Here is a 20255-nt window from a genome sequence, read left to right as displayed (position 1 = left end):
TTGCCTTTAATATTGACTACAACATGGAAGTCTTTAGCTGCCTTGGGCCTCCTCCCGCCGGCAAATGAGTTTGCCTGCGCCCAGGAAAGGAGCAGGCAGCACTTTCTGCACACAGGAGAGAAATTGAGAATTTGTATTGTAACGGACAAAGGTAGCAGCGCAGCGCCTGCTACTTAACCTGCGAGGGCCTCCCCCTTGGGCAGTGGTTGTGCCAGCAAAATCAGGGACAAAAGAGGCCGGTGGAGCCTAATAGGCTTGCATTTTTCTTTTGAAAAACTGCAGCGAAATGTAAAGTGCATTCTAACGGGATAGGAATGGTCAGCAGCAGCAACACATCTTAAGTATTTCTCTAGTTCTATATTCTGGGACGAAGCTTCAGGCACATTCCCTTCAGCATGGCAAGCCATAAGTAGGTCATATGGTTGCTTTGCTGTGCTTATTTAAATCAGACACAGGGGACCTTTTTTTCAGGTTGCCTGTGTTCCCTTTTGGGCAACCTTCTGAGCCACAGACCAGTGGCAGGTGAGGCCAGAGGCAAAGGGGGTGGAGGAATTAATGCAATACAGTGGTGCCTCGCAAGACGAAAAGAATCCGTTCCGCGAGTCTTTTCGTCTTGCGGTTTTTTCGTCTTGCGAAGCAAGCCCATCAGCGGATTAGCGCTATTAGCGCTATTAGCAGTTTAAGGGCTATTAACGGCTATTAAAGGCTTAAGGGATTAGCGGATTAGCTGCTAAAAGGCTATTAGCAGCTTAGCGCTTTAGAAAAAGGGGTTGGGGAGTGAAAAAAAATCGCAAGAATCGCAAGACATTTTCGTCTTGCGAAGCAAGCCCATAGGGAAATTCGTCTTGCGAAGCACCTCTGAAAACGGAAAACCCTTTCGTCTTGCGGGTTTTCCGTCTTGCGAGGCATTCGTCTTGCGGGGCTCACCTCTGTACTCACCTCTGTACAGTTGAGCACTTTCTACATACAGTGGTACCTCAGGTTAAGTACTTAATTCATTCCGGAGGTCTGTACTTAACCTGAAACTGTTCTTAACCTGAAGCACCACTTTAGCTAATGGGGCCTCCTGCTGCTGCCGCACCGCCAGAGCACGATTTCTATTCTCATCCTGAAGCAAAGTGCTTAACGTGAAGCACTATTTCTGGGTTAGCAGAGTCTGTAACCTGAAGCGTATGTAACCCGAGGTACCACTGTACATTCATGCACAGCCTGCTCCATCCAAATGAGCAAGAGGCATTCATCAGGATTCAATCCAGCCAAAATAAACAGAGAAGGGATGTAATGAAGGGCCAATGAGGAGTGCAAAGAGAGTCCTGAGAGCTAGATACAGCAGCTTGGGGGGTCTTGAGCTTCCTCCCCCTGATATGAATGTTTTGGTTTGTATTCAGCCAAGTTCTACTCAGAGCAGACTCTGGATGTACCAAAGTCAGTCATGTCCTGCAACTTCAATGGGTCTAGTCTGAGAAGGACTAGCACTAGCTACAACCTTTCATCTCTGGATCCATGACTGAAAGCTCTTATTCTTTGGGGCAGGGTGAGGCCCAAGGAGATACCGTGTGCAGTATGGTCCACCCACTAGAGAATCTTCTGCTATTCTATTTTATGCAACAAACAATCTTAGCAATTGTGACTGTGGTTTATATTGTATGTGTGGTGGTTGATGGTTTTTATGGTTATTGCTGTTTTTCCTTTTGTGGAAACAAACAAACAAAATCCTTCCATTAGCACCTTAGAGACCAACTAAGTTTGTTATTGGTATGAGCTTTTGTGTGCATGCACACTTCTTCAGATACACTGAAACAGAAGTCACCAGACCCTTATATATAGTGAGAGGGTGGGGAGGGGTATTACTCAGAAGGGTGGTGGGAAGGGGTGATTGGCTGATAGGTGTGGTAAACCTGTTGACTACTGTTAACGACTGCAATTGGTCTTACAGGAAAAAGCAAGGGGTGAGATTGCTAAAAATAGCTATATCATGTATAATGAGATAAGAATCCAATGTCTCTATTCAGACCAGGTCTCTCCATGGTTTTAAGTCTGGTAATAAGTTACTGACTGTGGCTCTTGAAGGTTTCAGACAGCATTCTTTCAATGCTCAGTGGGTGGGTGTCCTCCCATTAAGTTAAGGTCCTCCCTTCCAAAGACAAGTTTGTATGGGATAATAGAAAACTTAGGTGTCTTAAGGGACATGGGAGCTGATTGCCCACACGCTAAACTTTTGTGCCACCCCAGACACAACTTTGTAACTGCAGACATTCTACAGAGGTCAAGGATACCTTTGGCCATCTTTTATTCATCGCGTCTCTTGGCGCTTGAGGTCCCTTTCTCTGTCTCTGAAGTGAGATCAGAGGAGCCAAGATCCAAGGCTGACCTCGGCTCTTTGGTTTCAGAGAAGGACAGTGCAAATTAGCCCTGGAGCCACCGGACTGGACCCATTTCTTCTTCCTCTCCTTTTGAAGCCCCCTTTGGTGTCAAAGCCTCCTCTTTGGAGTCGGCAAATCCTGTGACTTTGGCAGCGTTTGATGAGCTACCCCAGAGCCCTAGGGAAGAGCAGATGTTCCAAGAGGGACCGGCTTGTTAACATGCAGTGGTGTGGCGGAGCTCAGAGAGAAGGGGCCGCAGCTGACCTTTGGTTCCTCTCCAGGCTGCCAAATCCGCAACACTACTTAGAACTTGATCAGTGCAGCTTAATTGCATTTGTCACAAGCAATAAAGCATTTCCATGCAACAAGAAACAGTGTGAAAGGAAGGTACGCAAGGAAGGGAGAGTGAAGCCAGAACGTTAATCTGTCACTCATTTTTTTGGGACGCACAGAGAAGCACCACAAGATTGGGAAATGGAGGTGATCTCATCGTTTTTGCCCAGTTCCACGTACACGCTGAGGACCTAATTACAAATTATGCCTACTGTGTTACCAACAATCACGTCATTGATTTTTAAAAATACTTAATTACAGGTGTAAGGTAATTAGGTCCAGCCGTGACCGACTCCGGGGTTGCGGCGCTCATCTCGCTTTATTGGCTGAGGGAACCAGCGTACAGCTTATAGGTCATGTGGCCAGCATGACTAGGCCGCTTCTGGCGAACCAGAGCAGTGCACGGAAACGCCGTTTACCTTCCTGCCAGAGTGGTACCTATTTATCTACTTGCACTTTGACGTGCTTTCGAACTGCTAGGTGGGCAGGAGCAGGGACTGAGCAACGGGAGCTCACGCCGTTGCGGGGATTCGAACCACCGACCTTCTGATCGGCAAGTCCTAGGCTCTGTGGTTTTAATGCACAGCGCCACCCACGTCCCTAAGTACAGGTGTAGGGATTATTTTTTTCATTGGGACTATTAGCACATGGGGAAGAGAGGTTGAGATCACCCCTCTGTATTGTGATCTTGACAAAAATCACCCCTGCACTTCCATTCAGCTTTGGCAGGAAAGCTCCCACTGGCGACTCGGCAAGCCCAAGAGGCTCAGTGGTTTAGACCACAGCGCCACCCGTGTCCCACATTTACCTGCTGTAGATAATATTGAGTTAACTGGACCAATGTCCTGACTTAATATGAGGTGGCATATTTCTTTGTTTCATTCTTCCAGATTAGAGTTTGTGCAATCTAAGATATAAGATTTTAAAAATTTATTTATAATAAAAAATGCGCCTGCTACTTTCCGGGCAGTGATTTACAGCTGCAACGATAATGTCAAAACGCAACTGCAAATAACTTAGGAAAATACAAAGTAAGCAGAAACAAGAAAGCAATTGTCTATGTCTTACCAGAAGAAAAAACATGTTGAAAAATGCTTTGAAGGAAAAGTATATGTGAGATTAGATGCATGAACAGATTGTGATGGGCCAGAGAAGAAGGGGCAAGGATTTATCTCAGGAAAGGTGGAGGACAGAGGGGACAGAGGGAAACATCGAGTTAGGGAGAAAAGGGGAATCTGTTCTGAGAGCGTATATAAAGCAGTATAAAGTGAGATGCTTACACTTCCATATGAAGAGGGAAGAAAGGAGGAGTTCATATATCCCATATTTGGCAAGAGAAACATCTGCTTTGGGGACAAGTGTGCGTCAGTCCTTCTGAAAGTGTCCTGGTCTTGACGGACAATGCATGAGTCTCTTTCTCTTTCTCCTCTCTCTGTGCAAGAGACAGATTCTTTCTTCCATGCCTCTAACATCAGTTACCTTGATCCTGGGAATACAAGTGACTTCCATTTTATCTTGAAGCCAGGCCTGTCTGTTGGGGATTATTTAATTACTCCAGTTATCCATTGCCATTCGTTTGGCTTGAACACTAAAATACAATACAGCATCAGACATTTAAAACTTCCCTAAACAGGGCTGCCTTCAGTTGTCTTTTAAAAGTAAAATAGTTGTTTATTGCCTTGACATCTGCTGGGAGGGCGTTCCACAGGGCAGGCACCACTACCAAGAAGGCCCTCTGCCTGGTTCCCTGTAACTTGGCTTCTCACAGCCAGGGAACCGCCAGAAGCAGTGGCGTAGCATGGGGGTGCAGGGGGGCCCGGCCGCACCAGGCGCAACATCTGGGGGGGGGCGCTCGCACTCGCAGCTCTCTGGCCCTACCTGGCTCACTCACTCTCTCTCATTGCAGTGCTGGCTGTGCAAATCCGATCCGAGCCGCCGGGTCGCCGCCCACTGTGGAGGGGAGGGTGCCAGGCATGTGGTGCGGTGCAGAGAGAGAGCGAAAGACTATCTGGGGGAGGGACAGTGCAGCGGGGGGGGGGGCACAAATTACTTGCCTTGCCCCGGGTTAGGGGGCGCAAATTACTTGCCTTGCCCCCGGTGCTGACAACCCACGCTACGCCACTGGCCAGAAGGCCCTCGGCACTGGACCTCAGTGTCCGGGCTGAACGATGGGGGTGGAGACAGTCCTTCTGATATACAGGACTGAGGCCGTTTAGGGCTCTAAAGGTCAGCACCAACACTTTGCATTGTGCTCGGAAACATACGTGGAGCCAATGAAGATCTTTCAAGACCAGTGTTATGCGGTATCGGCAGCCACTCCCAGTCACCAGTCTAGCTGCCACATTCTGGATTTCCAAGTCACCTTCCGAGTTTCCGAGTCACCTTCAAAGGTAGCCCCATGTAGAGCGCATTGCAGTACTCCAATCCCACCTTGGCAAACCTTTATGCTACATCATGCTGAAAGGGGAAGACCCTCCCGGCCTCTGGCCTAATGCCTCCCATGAGCCTCTGATGCCAAAGGAAGGTCCAAACCCCTCCACACCTGAGCAGGGGGAGGAGGTTGCATAATTATGTCTTCCCCTTAATTGCGTCTGCTGCCTGCAGCACATGGACTCATTACAAGCTTTTCATACGCTAAATTATTATTAATGAGCAGGCATTCTGAGCACCGGCAGCACATTAAAGTCACCCCACAGGACAATGAGCTCCATGCCACAGCGAAAAGCGAAACCACCCTAGAAGACTGCAGAGCTGAAATGAGATGATCACTAATGCAGTTGCTCTTTTGCCTTTTGACGAACTGACAAATGATTGTCGTCTTCTTCTTTGGCGTTCACTCGTAGCTGAGTAAGATTGTCTTCCACGAACACGGTCTTAATAGAGAGTCCATAATTGACTGTGGAGGCCATTTCTGGATCCACATGTCCTTGCACAGTGGGGACATAGGTTTCCGGACAGGAGTTGATCACAGTGTGGATTTGCCAAGTGTGCCTTCCTCTTAGCACGTTTCTCCCTTTCATCCTGAGTTTGAGCGTCTTCAAAGCCCATGACACCTTTGGTAAAGGCTGTTCTCCAACTGGAGCGCTCGCAGGCCAGTGTTTCCCAGTTGTCGGTGTTTATACTACATTTTTAAAGATTTGCCTTGAGACAATATTTAAAACTCTTTTGTTGACCACCAGCATTACGCTTTCCATTTTTAAGTTCGGAATAGAGTAGTTGCTTTGGAAGACGATCATCAGGCATCCGCACAACATGACCAGTCCAACAAAGTTGATGTTGAAGAATCATTGCTTCAACATTGGTGATCCTTGCTTCTTCCAGTACACTGGCATTAGTCTGCCTGTCTTAAAATGACTGTGGAGAGCATTGGAGCCAACTTCTAGGAGCTGTGGGGGCTTTGGCCCCCAAAATAAAATATTTGAGGGGGCCAGGCCAGGTCCCCACAAAGTTGATGGACATTCCCATTCAAATGGTCTGTGCATGCTGTCCGGGTTCTGGCCACCAGGCAGGGCAGGCATCCAGGCAAAACGAGATATATACGTGCTAGTCCATTACTCTCTTCTGCGTGCTGCTTGGGAAAGCCATCAATCTTCTTCCCCAAGGTGCTGCTGTGACTCATGTCTCCAAGACGTGAGCACACATTGACTAAGCAGAGTCAACAACAACAGCAGAACTAGGCTGGAGGTGTGAGTACTAATCTACTTTATTTATGTACAAAACAGGACAAAGGAAAACGTGGCGCTCTCTCTCTCTTCTTCCTTGGAGAGAAGGGAATACGAAAGCACAACAGAACGGAACAGTGAAAAAAAAAAACAACAACAACATCCACTCCCATGACTTCCAACAGTGTTGGAATGTAAATACAGACATGTGATGAAACAATCATGCGATCGATTGTGTAGGGCAGGGCTTACTTGGGCCCCCAAAATATTTTATTCAAGTTGGCACCCCTGGTGGAAAGGGAGTAAAAACCAAGGCAATGCAACAACAATAACCACCCCGGTCCTGTCCCCACCACTGCTAACCCATGGCTTCCTGGAATGTCTGCTGGAAAAAACCAGCTTCCCAGAATGCATCAGAACTTAATGGTATCATTAATGCAGTGGCGTAGCATGGGGGGTGCAGGGGGGCCCGGCCGCACCGGGTGCAACATCTGGGGGGGGGGGCGCTCGCACTCGCAGCTCTCTGCCCCTACCTGGCTCACTCACTCTCTCTCACTGCAGTGCTGGCTGTGCGAATCTGATCTGAGCCACCGGGTCGCCGCCCACTGTGGAGGGGGGGTGCCAGGCGTGCGGTGCGGTGCGGAGAGAGAGCGAGGGACTATCTGGGGGAGGGACAGTGCAGCGGGGGGGCGCAAATTACTTGCCTTGCCCCGGGTTAGGGGGCGCAAATTACTTGCCTTGCCCCGGGTGCTGACAACCCACGCTACGCCACTGCATTAATGGTCTTCCCCCATTTTTAGGAAGTAGGGGATTTCCCCTTCCTTTGCATGCAATTCCAGTGATGCAGTTAACCAAGTCATCATGATGACGATGGTTATACCCCACCTTTTCAAGGGTTCAAAATAAGAACAGCTAAAAACATTTTTTAAAAAACTATCGTTACAAATATTTGGAAGAGTCTGCGGCAGAGATAAATCAAGAATCAAAGGCAGAAGCTGAAGCAGGCGAGGAAGAAGAGGGAGATTAAAGGGCAGAGATGAGTCTGGATGGTGAAGGGTCTCCCGCTCCTGCTGGGACAACCTCCCCCTCTGATTTCCAGAACGAGGAGAGGCATGAAGCGGGAGGAGCAAAGGCAGGCACGCAGGTGTAGTCTTCAATTGCTTGGAAGGAGGCCTGGAGAGGAGGAGGCATAGATGACCAGGGGGAAGTGGGAACATTTAGTCCCAGTGACTGATTTCGTGGAGTAAGATGTGCAGGGAATGGGCTGCTGTGATCGTTAGACCCGAAACTCAAGAAGATTGTGCTAATCAAGAATTAATTCCAACTTTGACTGTGTGATTTGAACCCAGATCCAAATCTCAAAGTGGACAGGTGTCAAAGCAGCAGGAAGAGGAGAGGAAAGGCCTTTGAGAAAAGACAGGTAGACTGTCTTGCCAGAGTGGTGCATGCTCTAGTTATCTCCCACTTGGACTACTGCAATACGCTCTATGTGGGGCTACCTTTGAAGGTGATCTGGAAACTGCAGTTAATCCAGAATGCGGCCGCTAGACTGGTGACTGGGAGTGGCCACCGAGACCATATAACACTGGTCCTGAGAGATCTGCATTGGCTCCCAGTACATTTCCGAGCACAATTCAAAGTGTTGGTGCTGACCTTTAAAGCCCTAAACGGCCTTGGTCCAGTATACCTGAAGGAGCGTCTCCACCCGCATCATTCAGCCCGGACACTGAGATCCAGCACCGAGAGCCTTCTGGTGGTTCCCTCATTGCAAGAAACAAAACTACAGGGAACCAGGCAGAGGGCTTTCTTGGTAGTGGCGCCTGCCCTGTGGAACGCCCTCCCTTCAGATGTGAAGGAAATAAGCAGCTATCTTATCTTTAAAAGACATCTGAAGGCAGCCCTGTTTAAGGAAGTTTTTAATAGTTAATGCTGTATTGTTTTTAACACATTCTCTCGGGAGCCGTCCAGAGTGGCTGGGGAAACTCAGCCAGATGGGCGGGGTATAAATAATAATAATAATATGTTGTTGTTGTTGTTGACGCAGAAGTGCGTGTTTGAGGTGGAGTTCAGGGCTTGCCGCTTGAAAGGTCGGCGGTTCGAATCCCCGCGGCGGGGTGCGCTCCCGCTGTTCGGTCCCAGCGCCTGCCAACCTAGCAGTTCGAAAGCACTCTCGGGTGCAAGTAGATAAATAGGGACCGCTTACTGGCGGGAAGGTAAACGGCGTTTCCGTGTGTGGCTCTGGCTCGCCAGAGCAGCGATGTCACGCTGGCCACGTGACCCGGAAGTGTCTTCGGACAGCACTGGCCCTCGGCCTCTTTGAGTGAGATGGGCGCACAACCCTAGAGTCTGTCAAGACTGGCCCGTACGGGCAGGGGTACCTTTACCTTTTACCTCAGGGTTCCATTGGATTGTTCGCTGCCTCCTTTAGGATGCTGGCGTATTACACGCAAGTGCGCAGAACGGCACATGTACCAACCGAGTCTGCTGGAGGTCCATGACTGCAGCTTACCAGGCCTTCAGGAGCCAGAGAGAAGCAGGGAGAGTCAATTAGACAAAAGCAGAGACTGGATCTGTCAGATCCACAACACTTTCCCTAACCCCTCCTTCTCTTGAAGATGGGTGACAGGTCTGCCGTAATAGAGGTGTCTCCGCTCCTCCGACGGGGAACAGGCACCAAGAGCCATAGCTCTGCAAATTAAACTGTCATTCCGTCCCGCACAACGTTCAAACCTGATATCTGGAGTGCTTCACAAGTGCTGCCTCTGTCTGGCTGTCACCCAGCCGCACAGGAGCACCTGGGCTGTGACAGGGGAAGAGGCGACGAGAACGGGGAGCCAAGCTGATGGGGGGTGCCAGAGTCTGACATAGAATCACAGAACTGTAGTGTTACAAGGGACCCCAAAGGTCATCTGGTCTGACCCCCTGCAATACAGGAGTCCCACACCTCTGCGAGGGCTCACTGCAGGCGCCTTTAAATGGCTCATAGCCTGGGCTCTGAATCGCTACTCTTTTGCACAGGATGTCAAGGATGGATTCGGTAATAAAGGAAGCAGGTCTCTGTTGACAGTGAAGTTAACTCTTTATTCATCCAACTCTTCCTAGTGGCCTCAGTAATTCTTCCCAGTAGATCTTGCCCCTATGCAGAAATTCCCTAAATGGTTTAAAACCCTAAATGGCCTCGGTGCAGTATACCTAAAGGAGCGTCTCCACCCCCCATCGTTCTGCCCGGACACTGAGGTCCAGCTCCGAGGGCCTTCTAGCGGTTCCCTCATTGCTAGAAGCAAAAGCTACAGGGAACCAGGCAGAGGGCCTTCTTGGTAGTGGCGCCCGCCCTGTGGAACGCCCTCCCATCAGATGTCAAAGAGATAAACAACTACTGACATTTAGAAGGCATCTGAAGGCAGTCCTGTTTAGGGAAGTTTTTAATGTGTGACATTTTAATGTATTTTTAATCTCTATTGGAAGCCGCCCAGAGTGGCTGGAGAAACCCAGCCAGATGGGCGGGGTACAAATAATAAATTATTATTAATTATTATTATTAATTATTATTATTATTATTATTATTAATTATTATTATTATTATTAATTATTATTATTATTCCCAGGACTGAAAGTCTCTGCTTTTCAACCCCCCTAAGGCTCCTCCTCTCCCGGATTTTTCCGAAGCAGTCTCAAACTGTGTCTGCGAATCTCTGACCTCTGTTCTGCTCTACTCTGCAAGTTCACAGAGACTAGGGGGGAGGGGGAGGCTTCCTAGATTCTTCAGCAGTTCCTTGACCGCCCCCTCTGCTTCAGCCTCAGAGTCTGTACTGCTCCCTGTCACAGACTCTTCCTGCTCACTAAACCCTGTTGCCCTTACGTATCCAGCCCCTCTTCCCAGTCTTCTCCCTCCGACCTCTCCTCGGTGTCCCACCACCAATCCCCTGGCTCTGAGCTTTCCTTCTCTGGGGGTTCCCCGGCTGTGACCTCCCACCCCTCCTCTGCATCCAGCCAGTCCCTGACACATGATCACTTGACAGGTCAGCAATTAGCCATAATCAATTCGGGCAAACGCTAGAACATTAGCAGTGGTGAAGTTTTTATCGGTGCTTGCAAGAACCAATGATCCCTATCTTTAAGTCGGAACAAAATGCTTGTTTAACCTGGAGGTAGGCTGTCTGAATTCTGCATTGCTTTGTAACGATTTGTTGGGTTTCTGGACTGTAATAAAGATTGATTGATTGATCAATTAGTAATCTGCACCTCAGATTAACCTCCAGTTCGCTGACCCCACGAGAGAGTGTTTGGCGCATTGTGCCCTCTCCTTTGCCACCAGAACATGGATGGTTTTCTGGGGTTAGTGTGGGACAGGATTGAGAGTAATCAGGGAGAACAGGGCAGGCCTTAGGACCTGGGGGAAGCAGTCAGGAGATGGGGTGGGGCCAGAAACCCAGCTGGAAGGGAAGGGTGGGGCCAGAGAAGGAGGAAATCAAGGGGAACATGGTGCAAAAGAGGGTCAAGGCAATGGAGGTCTTGGTGAGTTCAATGATTAGCATGATGAGCTACTGTGCTTGATGGCGGATGGCAGATGTTCTTCCTCTTACGTGAGTCCAGCTTTCTTCCTTCACCACGAGGATAACAGGGCTTTGCTATCCCAAGCATCATTCAGAAAAGCAGTTTGCATGGCCCACTGGGGAAGATAACAAAACAACAAAATTGAAAACGGTAACAATTAATTGCACTTTTATTCAAAATCCGATTGAAACTATTTACCGCATTATTCGCTCTATAAGATGCACTTCCCCCCTCCTAAAAAGTAAGGGGAAATGTGTGTGTGTCTTATGGAGCGAATGCAGGCAGGAGGCTCTGCTCAGTGCTCCCTTTAAAGAGCCGCACACACGCTCTACGTGCTCTTTAAAGGGAGTGTGACTCTTGGAGCCTTCTGCCTTAGCTGCACGCAGCCTCTTCCGGGCAGGGGGAGCCTTCATCCTGCTGCCCGGGAGAGGCTGCACACAGCTATCCCATAAGCCAGGACAGCAAGAGGCTATCCCAGAAGCCAGATCCCTCTTGCTGGTCTGGCTTCTGGGATTCAGATTTTTTTTTTTTCTTCTTGTTTTCCTCCTCCAAAAACTAGGTGCGTCTTGTGGTCTTGTACCTCTTTTAGAGTGAAAAATACGGTAGCTGAACTAATTCAGCAAAGCTGATGAACTTAATCTAGCCATTTGCACCTCAAGCACCAGCACCCAGCTGCCCCTTGCCTCTTAACACCCCCTAGGTAATGCCACCCACTCCAGAGGCGGGTTCTGCCAACTTTGGGAAAAGTGTGTTCCGTCATTTTCCCCCCTGAAAAAGCGTATCATCGCCTCTTTTTGTTTTTCGCCGAGCGTAATCCCAGCGCCCGCTCGCCTCTCCAGCTCTGCGGGAGGGCATGCATGAAATATTTATAAAGAGCGTGACTGCCTTTCTGCAGACTCCTTTCGGGAACTATAAATCCATCTCCCCATTGCCTAGAACCACACACCAGCTGCTCTTGGGTTCAGTTTCCGGCATGCGCTGAGTTCACTCTCACTTGCTCGTCTGCTTGATGAGCAGCTGGAAAGCTTCAGCAAACTCAGAGGAAAGTGTGACTGAGCTCAAATGGATGCTCTGTTGTTTCGCTGGCACCCGAGGCCTCAGCTGCTTTCTCCTTGGCTGCCGTCATTCAGGCACTGCGGGGCGCAGCTGTCGGGCGGCGGTGAGGGCATTCATTCTGGGCATGTGCCCGATTTCCGCCTGCGGGGCTGGATCTTGACAAGGCCCTTTGATTCTCTGCCCGGCGCAAAATGTCTGTGTTGGCATCCGTGGGCATCGACAGCAGTGCTCATGCAGTTGGATCAAGGCAGTTTGGGGTCTCACTAGGCAAATACGAATTGGACCCTCTGTTGGCATGACCAGTCAGAGGGAACAACGTCCAGCAGGCAGGGCTGGAGATGAGAGCTGGATTATCGTCCAATTCCACAACATCAGCACAGATCAAGGGGCAGGAAAAATTCCTCTACAAAGAAGGGTTGGAATATTTGGGACTTTTTAGTTTGCTTAAAAAATAATGATAAGTGAGGAGGATGTATCAGATCAAGCATAGTGTGGAGAAATGTAGACAGGGAGACATTTTTCTCACTCTCTCATAATATTACTAGACCCTGTATACGTGAAGGAGCATGGGTGACGTTGTGGTCTAAACCACCGAGGCTCTTGGGCTTGCCAATCGGAAGGTCGGCAGTTCAAATCCCCGTGGCAGGGTGAGCTCCTGTTGCTCTGTCCCAGCTCCTGCCAACCATCGTGGACCCCCATCGTGAGCTCCCGTTTTTCGGGCCCAGCTCCTGCCCACCTAGCAGTTCAAAAGCACATCAAAGTGCAAGTAGATAAATAGGCACCGCTCTGGTGGGAAGGTAAACGGCATTTCCATGCACTGCTCTGGTTCGCCAGAAGCAGCTTAGTCCTGCTGGCCACATGACCTGGAAGCTGTCTGTGGACAAACATTGGGTCCCTCAGCCTATAGAGCGAGATGAGCGCATCAACCCCAGTTTCGTTCGAGACTGGACCTAACGGTCAGGGGTACCTTTACCTTTAAGGTACTACTGGACAATTTTTTTCTTTTTTATATATATTTTGACTGCGTCAAACCAACACAGCTCCCTACCTGAATCTGTGACATAGGTTAGGCTGAGAGTCAGCAGCTATCCCCCAAGATCACCTAGTGAACTTTTCGACTGAGTGGGGGTTATCTGAACCCTGGCCTCTCCCAGGTCCTAGTACAACCTTGGCCCTCCAGATGTTTTTGGCCTACAACTCCCATGATCCCTAGCTAGCAGGACCACTGGTCAGGGATGATGGGAATTGTAGTCTCAAAACATCTGGAGGGACGAGGTTGATGAAGCCTGTCCTAGTAGGACACTCTTAACCACACCAGCCACCACTGCTCTTAACTCCCCCAGAACTTGGTTTCCCGCTGCCTTTAGCTCAATCTTCCCTTTCCTGTGGCAGCCCAGATTAAAGAGGCCTCCCTTGCCTTGCCTGCATCCCCGCTCTCTGCAATGCTGGCACCCGATTGCTTCCCCCTTCTTCCCCGGGAGATTTGGTTGCTGAACTCAGCAGGTGGCTGCAGCGCCATCGACGAGGCACCTGTCAGCTATTTTGGCTCCTTCTCCTTCTCCGTTTCCCCTAATTATAAAATCGCGGCGGCGCTGGCGTTGGGGGCCTTTTCCGGGCATGTGTGTGTGCGCGCCACTGTGTGGGGTTGCACTGCGCGCGAAATGTCAAATTGAAGAAATTAAAAATGTAAATGACGGAGCCTAATTAACCAGTTGACAGCGGAGCACAGCTGCCGGTGACAGTGACTGATTACCTTCCGCAAATCTTGTCCTCGAAGGCCTGCCATACTTTGGGGGTGGAGAGGAGGGAGGGGGGAGGGAAGGAGGGCATCCAAAATAGCAACTGCCTTAAAGTGACAGCCTCTTGCCGTACGCAAACGTTTTGCACTGTATACGGGACTGTGCCAGGCCCACCTTGGGCTCTAGGAAGCCATTTCTGAGCCCTAGACCTGGATGGTGGGGTTTTCAGATTCAGGGTCACTGATGTTGATTTCTGGAGCCTGAAGTCCAGTTAGCAGTGGCAGCTGGTCTATTAGCTTAAACAGCGTCAACCAGACTTCACCTTCACAGAAACCCCAAAACAAGAACAGAAATGCAATTGCGGAAGGATTTCTGGATTCTGGGCTTTCAGAGTTCTGCCCCCACCTCTGTCTCAGAGCTACCAGGTCACAGTGTTGCAGAGACAGGATGTACACCTGTCCTTTATTTTTATTTTTTAGAATTCACAACTGCGTTTCAAAACAACAAGCCTTTGCAAAGTGACTTGAAATATTAAACCGGCACTGTAACGGGAATTCTGTTGACATAAATGCAGTTAAAAGGAATGCAAACTCAGTACAGCCGTACCTTGGTTCTCGAAGGCTTTGGTACCCGTACGTTTTCGCCGCTGAATGCTGAAAACCCAAAAGTAGGTGTTCCGGGTTTCAAACGTTTTGGGGAATCCGAACGTCCAATGTGGTTTCTGCTTAAGTGCAGGAAGCTCCTGCAGCCAATAGGATGCCGTATTTCGGTATTCGAACAGTTTCGGGAATTGAACAGACTTCCAGAACGGTTTATATTTGAGAACCAAGGTACGGCTGTATAGTAAGCAATTCCCCTCTAGCGGCAGCAACTGAAAACAATTGTTCACTAAAGCAAGGTTTTTTTTTAAACCCTTTTCAAAACAAGAAGGTCTGCAGAGCGCGCCTGAAAAGGGGGTTTGGCAGATCTCCCTGGGGAATGAGTTCCACGGTCATGGGGCCAGCGCTAAGAAGGCCCCGTCTCTAGTTCTTGTCAATTGGAATTGGCTTGTTGGTGGAACTCACTCCGACACAACACTTAAACAGCCTCTCTGATCCCCACCAGGTACTACTCAGATATCGGCAAGATGCCAGCTATCAGCGACCAGGACATGAACGCCTACCTGGCTGAGCAATCCCGCATGCACATGAATGAATTCAACACAATGAGCTCGCTCTCGGAGATCTACTCCTACGTGGGCAAGTACAACGAAGAGGTGAGATGGGCTGGGGGACAGGGAGGAGAGGAACCAGATCACGGCTGCCACGAGGGGCAGAAGGATCTGCCGATTTTGGTTCTGATTTTAACTAATTTTTTACATTTCTGCAATTTTTATTTAATTTTGAAAATTCCTCTTGAAAATTCTTCTAGCATTTTTATGTGATTTCCCCCCTCCCCCAATAAGCAACTTTTGGTGTGCAGTTTTGACCAGCATTCACATTTTTGCAAACCGTTTCTTACACACATTTCCCTCCCAATATATGCATCTATTGTTGGGAAACTGCATCGCAGAATTCGAGTAAGTGTGAATTCTGAAGGCTGGATGTATTCCAGTCCGCATATTGTTTCAGAAGGTACAATTCTGACGAATTCAGCTTTAAACGTGAACTGAATCGAACTTGCCGTGCCTTTGGATTTTCCACGGTGCCCCATGGCTTGTGGGTTGAAAGGCCAGCAGCCTCAGACCTCCAGAACACATTTTATTTCATGCAGTGTCTACTGTGAATAATGTATATGCCTAAAAATCCCATGTCTGACAGCAGACCTTTAAGTTATTGCAGTGATGGGGAATCTGTGGGCACTCCAGATCTTGTTGAATGGCAGTTCCCACCATCCCTGCTGATTGGTCATGCTGACCCTCCAACAAGTTAAGTCCCAAAACTGGGATGAGAGCCTTCCTGGTCATGCTCCCGTGTGAGTCCCATGACCCATATGAGATTACGGAGCCCAAAAGACGAGGCACCGTGCAAGAACTTGTCCCTGAAAAAGCGCTTTTTCGAGGCAAGACCTCAGCGCAAAATTTGCACAAGATCATAGCGCCCAAAATGGCCTCTCAAGGGGGGGGGGAGGATGTCCCATTTTTCCCAGGGCATTTTTAAGGTATTGGCCATGTAATGTGGCATTTAAAGCAAGACTGTGTGTGTTTGCTGCAGTTCCCCATAGGCACAGAGAAATGTAACATGGAAAGTGGTACTGGCTGCAGAGTCCAACTTCCTGAGAACCTCAGCTTTTCATTGTTGTTTAAAGCAAAATATTAACTTTTCTGGCTCCAAAGATTTCCTCGCCTCGTGAAACCTCAGAAGTCAGGAATGTTGCTGAGTAAGATTTCCAGTAAATGGACGGGCAGCGGAAAGACTTCAGTGCTCTGCATAGTTCCTTGGCTAGAAACAGCAACATCTGATCTGCAAAAAGACTTTTTAAAATGGCGGAAATAATGCAGATTTGCACTTCCGTGGCTGCAGCAGGCCCCAACAGAGGCCCCGCAGCTGGGGAACAGGCCCCGACCCAGTCGCCTTTGCGGCACCAGAGCGTGCATGTGCCCCACTCCACGACGCCAGGCTAGGAACCCACATTCTGGGGCCCAAGTTGGCGCCACTTGGCTATGCTGCTGGGCATGATGGGAGTTGGAGTCCAACTACACCTGGAGGCAACAGGTTACCCACCCCTGTGTTATAGCAATGCCCCAGCTCATGCCTGGCTTGATTGTTCTCCTGCTTCAGAGGTGGAAGGTTGCTAATTTCGTTTGTTACAGAAAAATCTAGGTGTGAAGCTGCTCAGTCACCCAGCTCGTCAGGCAGAGCCTGTGGGTCCCTGAGGAATAAAGGAAGGAGTCCAGCCACCAACTGGAGCAAATAGCTGTAGACCAAAGTTTATCGCGCAACAGGTTCAAAGAGGAATTTTGAACCCCGAGGATGGGGTGACAAGGACTTTTAAAACTTTCCCACCATATCCCAGAATACAGTTCGTACAGCATCATTGATACATCATTGACATGTTACAAAAGGGGAGGGGTAGACAGGGGTTACACTAGTTCAACCTTGGAAGGTCAGTGGTTCAGATCCCTGCAATGGGGTGAGCTCCCATTGCTCAGTCCCTGCTCCTGCCAACCTAGCAGTTCGAAAGCACGTCAAAGTGCAAATAGATAAATAGGTACCACTCTGGCGGGAAGGTAAACGGTGTTTCCATGTGCTGGTCTGGTTCGCCAGAAGCGGCTTAGTCCTGCTGGCCACATGACCCGGAAGCTGTACGCCGGCTCCCTCAGCCAATAAAGCGAGATGAGCGCCGCAACCCCAGAGTCGGCCACGACTGGACCTAATGGTCAGGGGTCCCCTTTACCTTTACCTAAAGCTAGGTAACTTCCCTGAGCTGCCAAGTCGAAAGGATACACTGATGCATAATATTTGTAATGTTTAACAACTTTAAAGGTGCACCTCCCACCCCGTAATTTCCGTAACACGTTTGACATGACCAGCTTCAACCATTGAGACGTCTCTCTTCTTCCCCTCTTCCACAGATCCTTGGAGCCCTTGATCAAGATGACCAGGCCGGGAAGCAAAAGCTGGCCTACAAACTTGAACAAGTTATAACCCTCATGAGCATAGATAGCTGAGAACTGCCCTACCAGGGGACTCCCTGGGAGGGATTTGAAACAAACATACAAACAAAACCAAGCCGTGCCTCAGTCAAGAACATCCTCTTTACCAAGTGCAAGTTTCTGATTGGCCGCCGAGCGGAGTCACCGGAAACAGCTCTCGACTCCTCTAAGGCTCGCCCGCCAAACCTATGGACGCCAAGCAACTAGGCCTCAAGGACTTAAGGGACGTCACCGCAGATGGATCCCTTGGTGCGGGGACCATACAGGTGGAGCTCCCTCGTCCACAGATTTCCCCCCCCCCTTCTGCCTTCTCCCCGGAGCATATCGTCATATCATCCGTTAACCAACAGAGCGGACCGCCCTGGTTCGCCTCTGTCGATGCTGCTTTTACTGGCTCCCTGCGGGCTCGGAACCGTGGAGCGGGAAACTAAACTCAGTGTTATTTCGAAGCTGCGCCAAGGCAGGACTTTCGCCCTCTTGCCTCTGGAGACCCTGGCAGAGTGGGAACGAACTTGGTTTTCCCCTCCCACTCAGCAGTGCTGCCATACCCCAGTCTTCATCCTATGGGGAGGACCCCAGTGACTTTTACCCCCCTCCTTGGGACTGGCCTGGCAGAGGGGTCCCTGTGCCCTGTGCGCTAACCGTGTTGTCAGCTGCTCTTCTGGGATTGGGTGGAGAAGGAAGTGAAACCACCTATTCCCCACTCCACAAATTTCATGCATTCATCTACTTTTTGTTTTTATGGGTCATCCTCATTTTCAACCTGTGCCCCACTGACTGTGAAACTAAAAGGCAGCCACATACAAGCACACACCTTTCTTTCCCTGAAACTGTACCTGTCTCTTCTCTTTTTGCTTCAGATGCATCTCAGTGGGGGCATTTATATCCCTTCCTAAACCAGCGCTGCTTCACGTTGTGCAGTGAGCCACCCTCGCCGTTGCAACCAGAAGTCCCCTCCCTGGCTTTTTCTGTACGATCCCAGGCCGCAACTTTCTGTATCTTTCTGGCTAACCATCCCAAACAATAGAGCACAAAAGAAATAACAAGAAGCCTTTGTTCTAGACACAGCACAGAGTTAAACCCAGAAATAAGTACCAGCATTATGGAGTTGACAAGAGGTTGCACCCCAGGATTGGGATAGGGTTCAGTAAGAAAAGAGGGCCCCTCATAAGCATATTTATTCTTTCTTTAGTAGTAGCAACAGACCTAATGGATGTTCAAAAACAGGAGGGAGTGTTTATCATTTGTAGAGATGATTGGCTGGGGCAGTGTAGCCTGTGCAATGCTTTTGCCTGCAAAATTGCAACTGGAACTGGATGGATTCGGCATGTTCTTCTTCTTTGGTTTGATGCGTTCATGTAATCATGTACACACATTCCAGCCAGAGCAAAGCAACTTTGCATTGCATTTAGTTTAATGACAGAATTCAGCCATGCTATCTTGTTGAAATCAATGAGACTCAAAGGCTTCCCTCCTGACTGGGCCATGTCCCAAATTTGGAAAGCAGGAGCTAAATTCTGGTCCAGAGCTTTTTGCACACTTAAACACAGCCCCTCACACATTTCCAAAGTACAGAATCAAAACGCACACTTCTGGCGTTGGCATCTGCCTGCCGAAGCTTGATGGAGCCAATCCACTGTACTGGAGACCATTGAAATAAATAGATAAATAGGCTTCAACTTTCTTTAAGTCTGTGCTGAGTCATCATGACACATATTTAGCATCAATTTTGGGTCTTTCTCCAGTGCTCTTTGGAGAGTAGAAAAAGAAACCCGAGTGTCATTGGTGAAATTTGCATCCCATCAAAATTAGCATCTATTGTTAAACTCAACAGTGTTTGAGTTTCCGATCTGAATGAATTTCCATTTTGGCACCGACACAAATTTGTTTTGCCTGAAATAGGAGGTGAGCAAAATATAAGCAGAAGTCACCTGTGTCACAGTGACATGGAGAGCTGCCTTATAGCAGGTCAGACTGTTTATCCTCATGTTGTTTACCGTGATCTGCAGCAGCTCGCTGGCGTTTCAGACAAGAGAGAGGCTTTCCCCCTCCCCTGCTGCTCACTTGGGTTTGTTTTCCAGCTGCACCTGTCAGGAATTGAACTTGCAGCCTTCTGCATGCAAAGCATGGGCTCTGCTGCTGAGCAATGGTCCACCCTGAAGTCTAGATTCCGCAATGGCAGTTATGAGTTGTTCCACAACACCAGACATTGACACTACCTTCCTGGAGTAAATGTTTTGCCAAGTAGGCAGTCTTGTACCAATGCTCAAAAGCACCATATAGCAAAAGGCATTAATTCCATTAGTGCATTTAAAGGCTCAGCAACAAGCCCAGCAAGGTGTAATTCCCAAACTCCTGGGCTATGGGCAATAATGACACGGTTCACTTCAGCACTCCTCTGCCTTTTTCCAGGGCTGCCCAACCTCACTGTGAGCTGGTCGTTCGATGGCTGGTCATTCGGAGGCGAGGCAGGCAGAGAGGCCAGAGGTTAAGGATGGGAGTGTAGGGCCAGGACAAGCTGCAGAAGCACTCAATCTTCTTTCTCCTATTTTTCACTGTGAAATAACCATGCGTTGGGTCACTTGGCCGTCAATATGACGCAGATCCTACCCATCACAACTGTGCTGTGAACATGTTTGCGAGGATTAAAGGGAGATCAAAAAGTCCCATTCTCCCCCCCCCCCACCCTGTGCAGCCACGGAGCTTAGGGGGAATGTTTTTAACCTGGCCCAACAGTCGTTTGTTTGCATGCATGCCTCCATTCATTCCATCTCCATTTCTTTTGGCCTTGAGTCAGCTAACATTGGTGTGCAGTACAGGATTAACCGCTAGGCTATGTCAGCTTAAAATATGCCGTTCCCAGGCATATGGGCAAACGGCTTCTGTTATATCTACGTATCTGAGAGTGCCTCTG

The 20255-nt window shown here is 49.1% G+C and overlaps 1 protein-coding gene across 4 annotated transcripts in view; it reads left to right on the top strand.

Annotated features, from left to right (window-relative positions):
• PLXNA4 (plexin A4) overlaps positions 1-19030 on the top strand; it is a 618767-nt gene extending 599737 nt beyond the window's left edge. For all 4 annotated transcript variants that reach the window (XM_083401717.1, XM_083401718.1, XM_083401719.1 and 1 more), the window contains 2 exons: positions 14812-14962; positions 17261-19030. In XM_083401717.1, the coding sequence (XP_083257843.1) occupies positions 14812-14962; positions 17261-17356 (247 nt within the window). In that variant the 3' untranslated portion in view covers positions 17357-19030. The remainder of the gene's footprint in view (positions 1-14811; positions 14963-17260) is intronic.
• Positions 19031-20255: the final 1225 nt, after the last annotated feature.

This window comes from Podarcis tiliguerta (genome assembly GCF_965153285.1).
Source record: "Podarcis tiliguerta genome assembly, chromosome: 10".
Lineage (NCBI taxonomy): Eukaryota > Metazoa > Chordata > Lepidosauria > Squamata > Lacertidae > Podarcis > Podarcis tiliguerta.
Note: the sequence above shows the minus strand (reverse complement) of the source record. Positions and strands in the feature narration are given on the sequence as shown.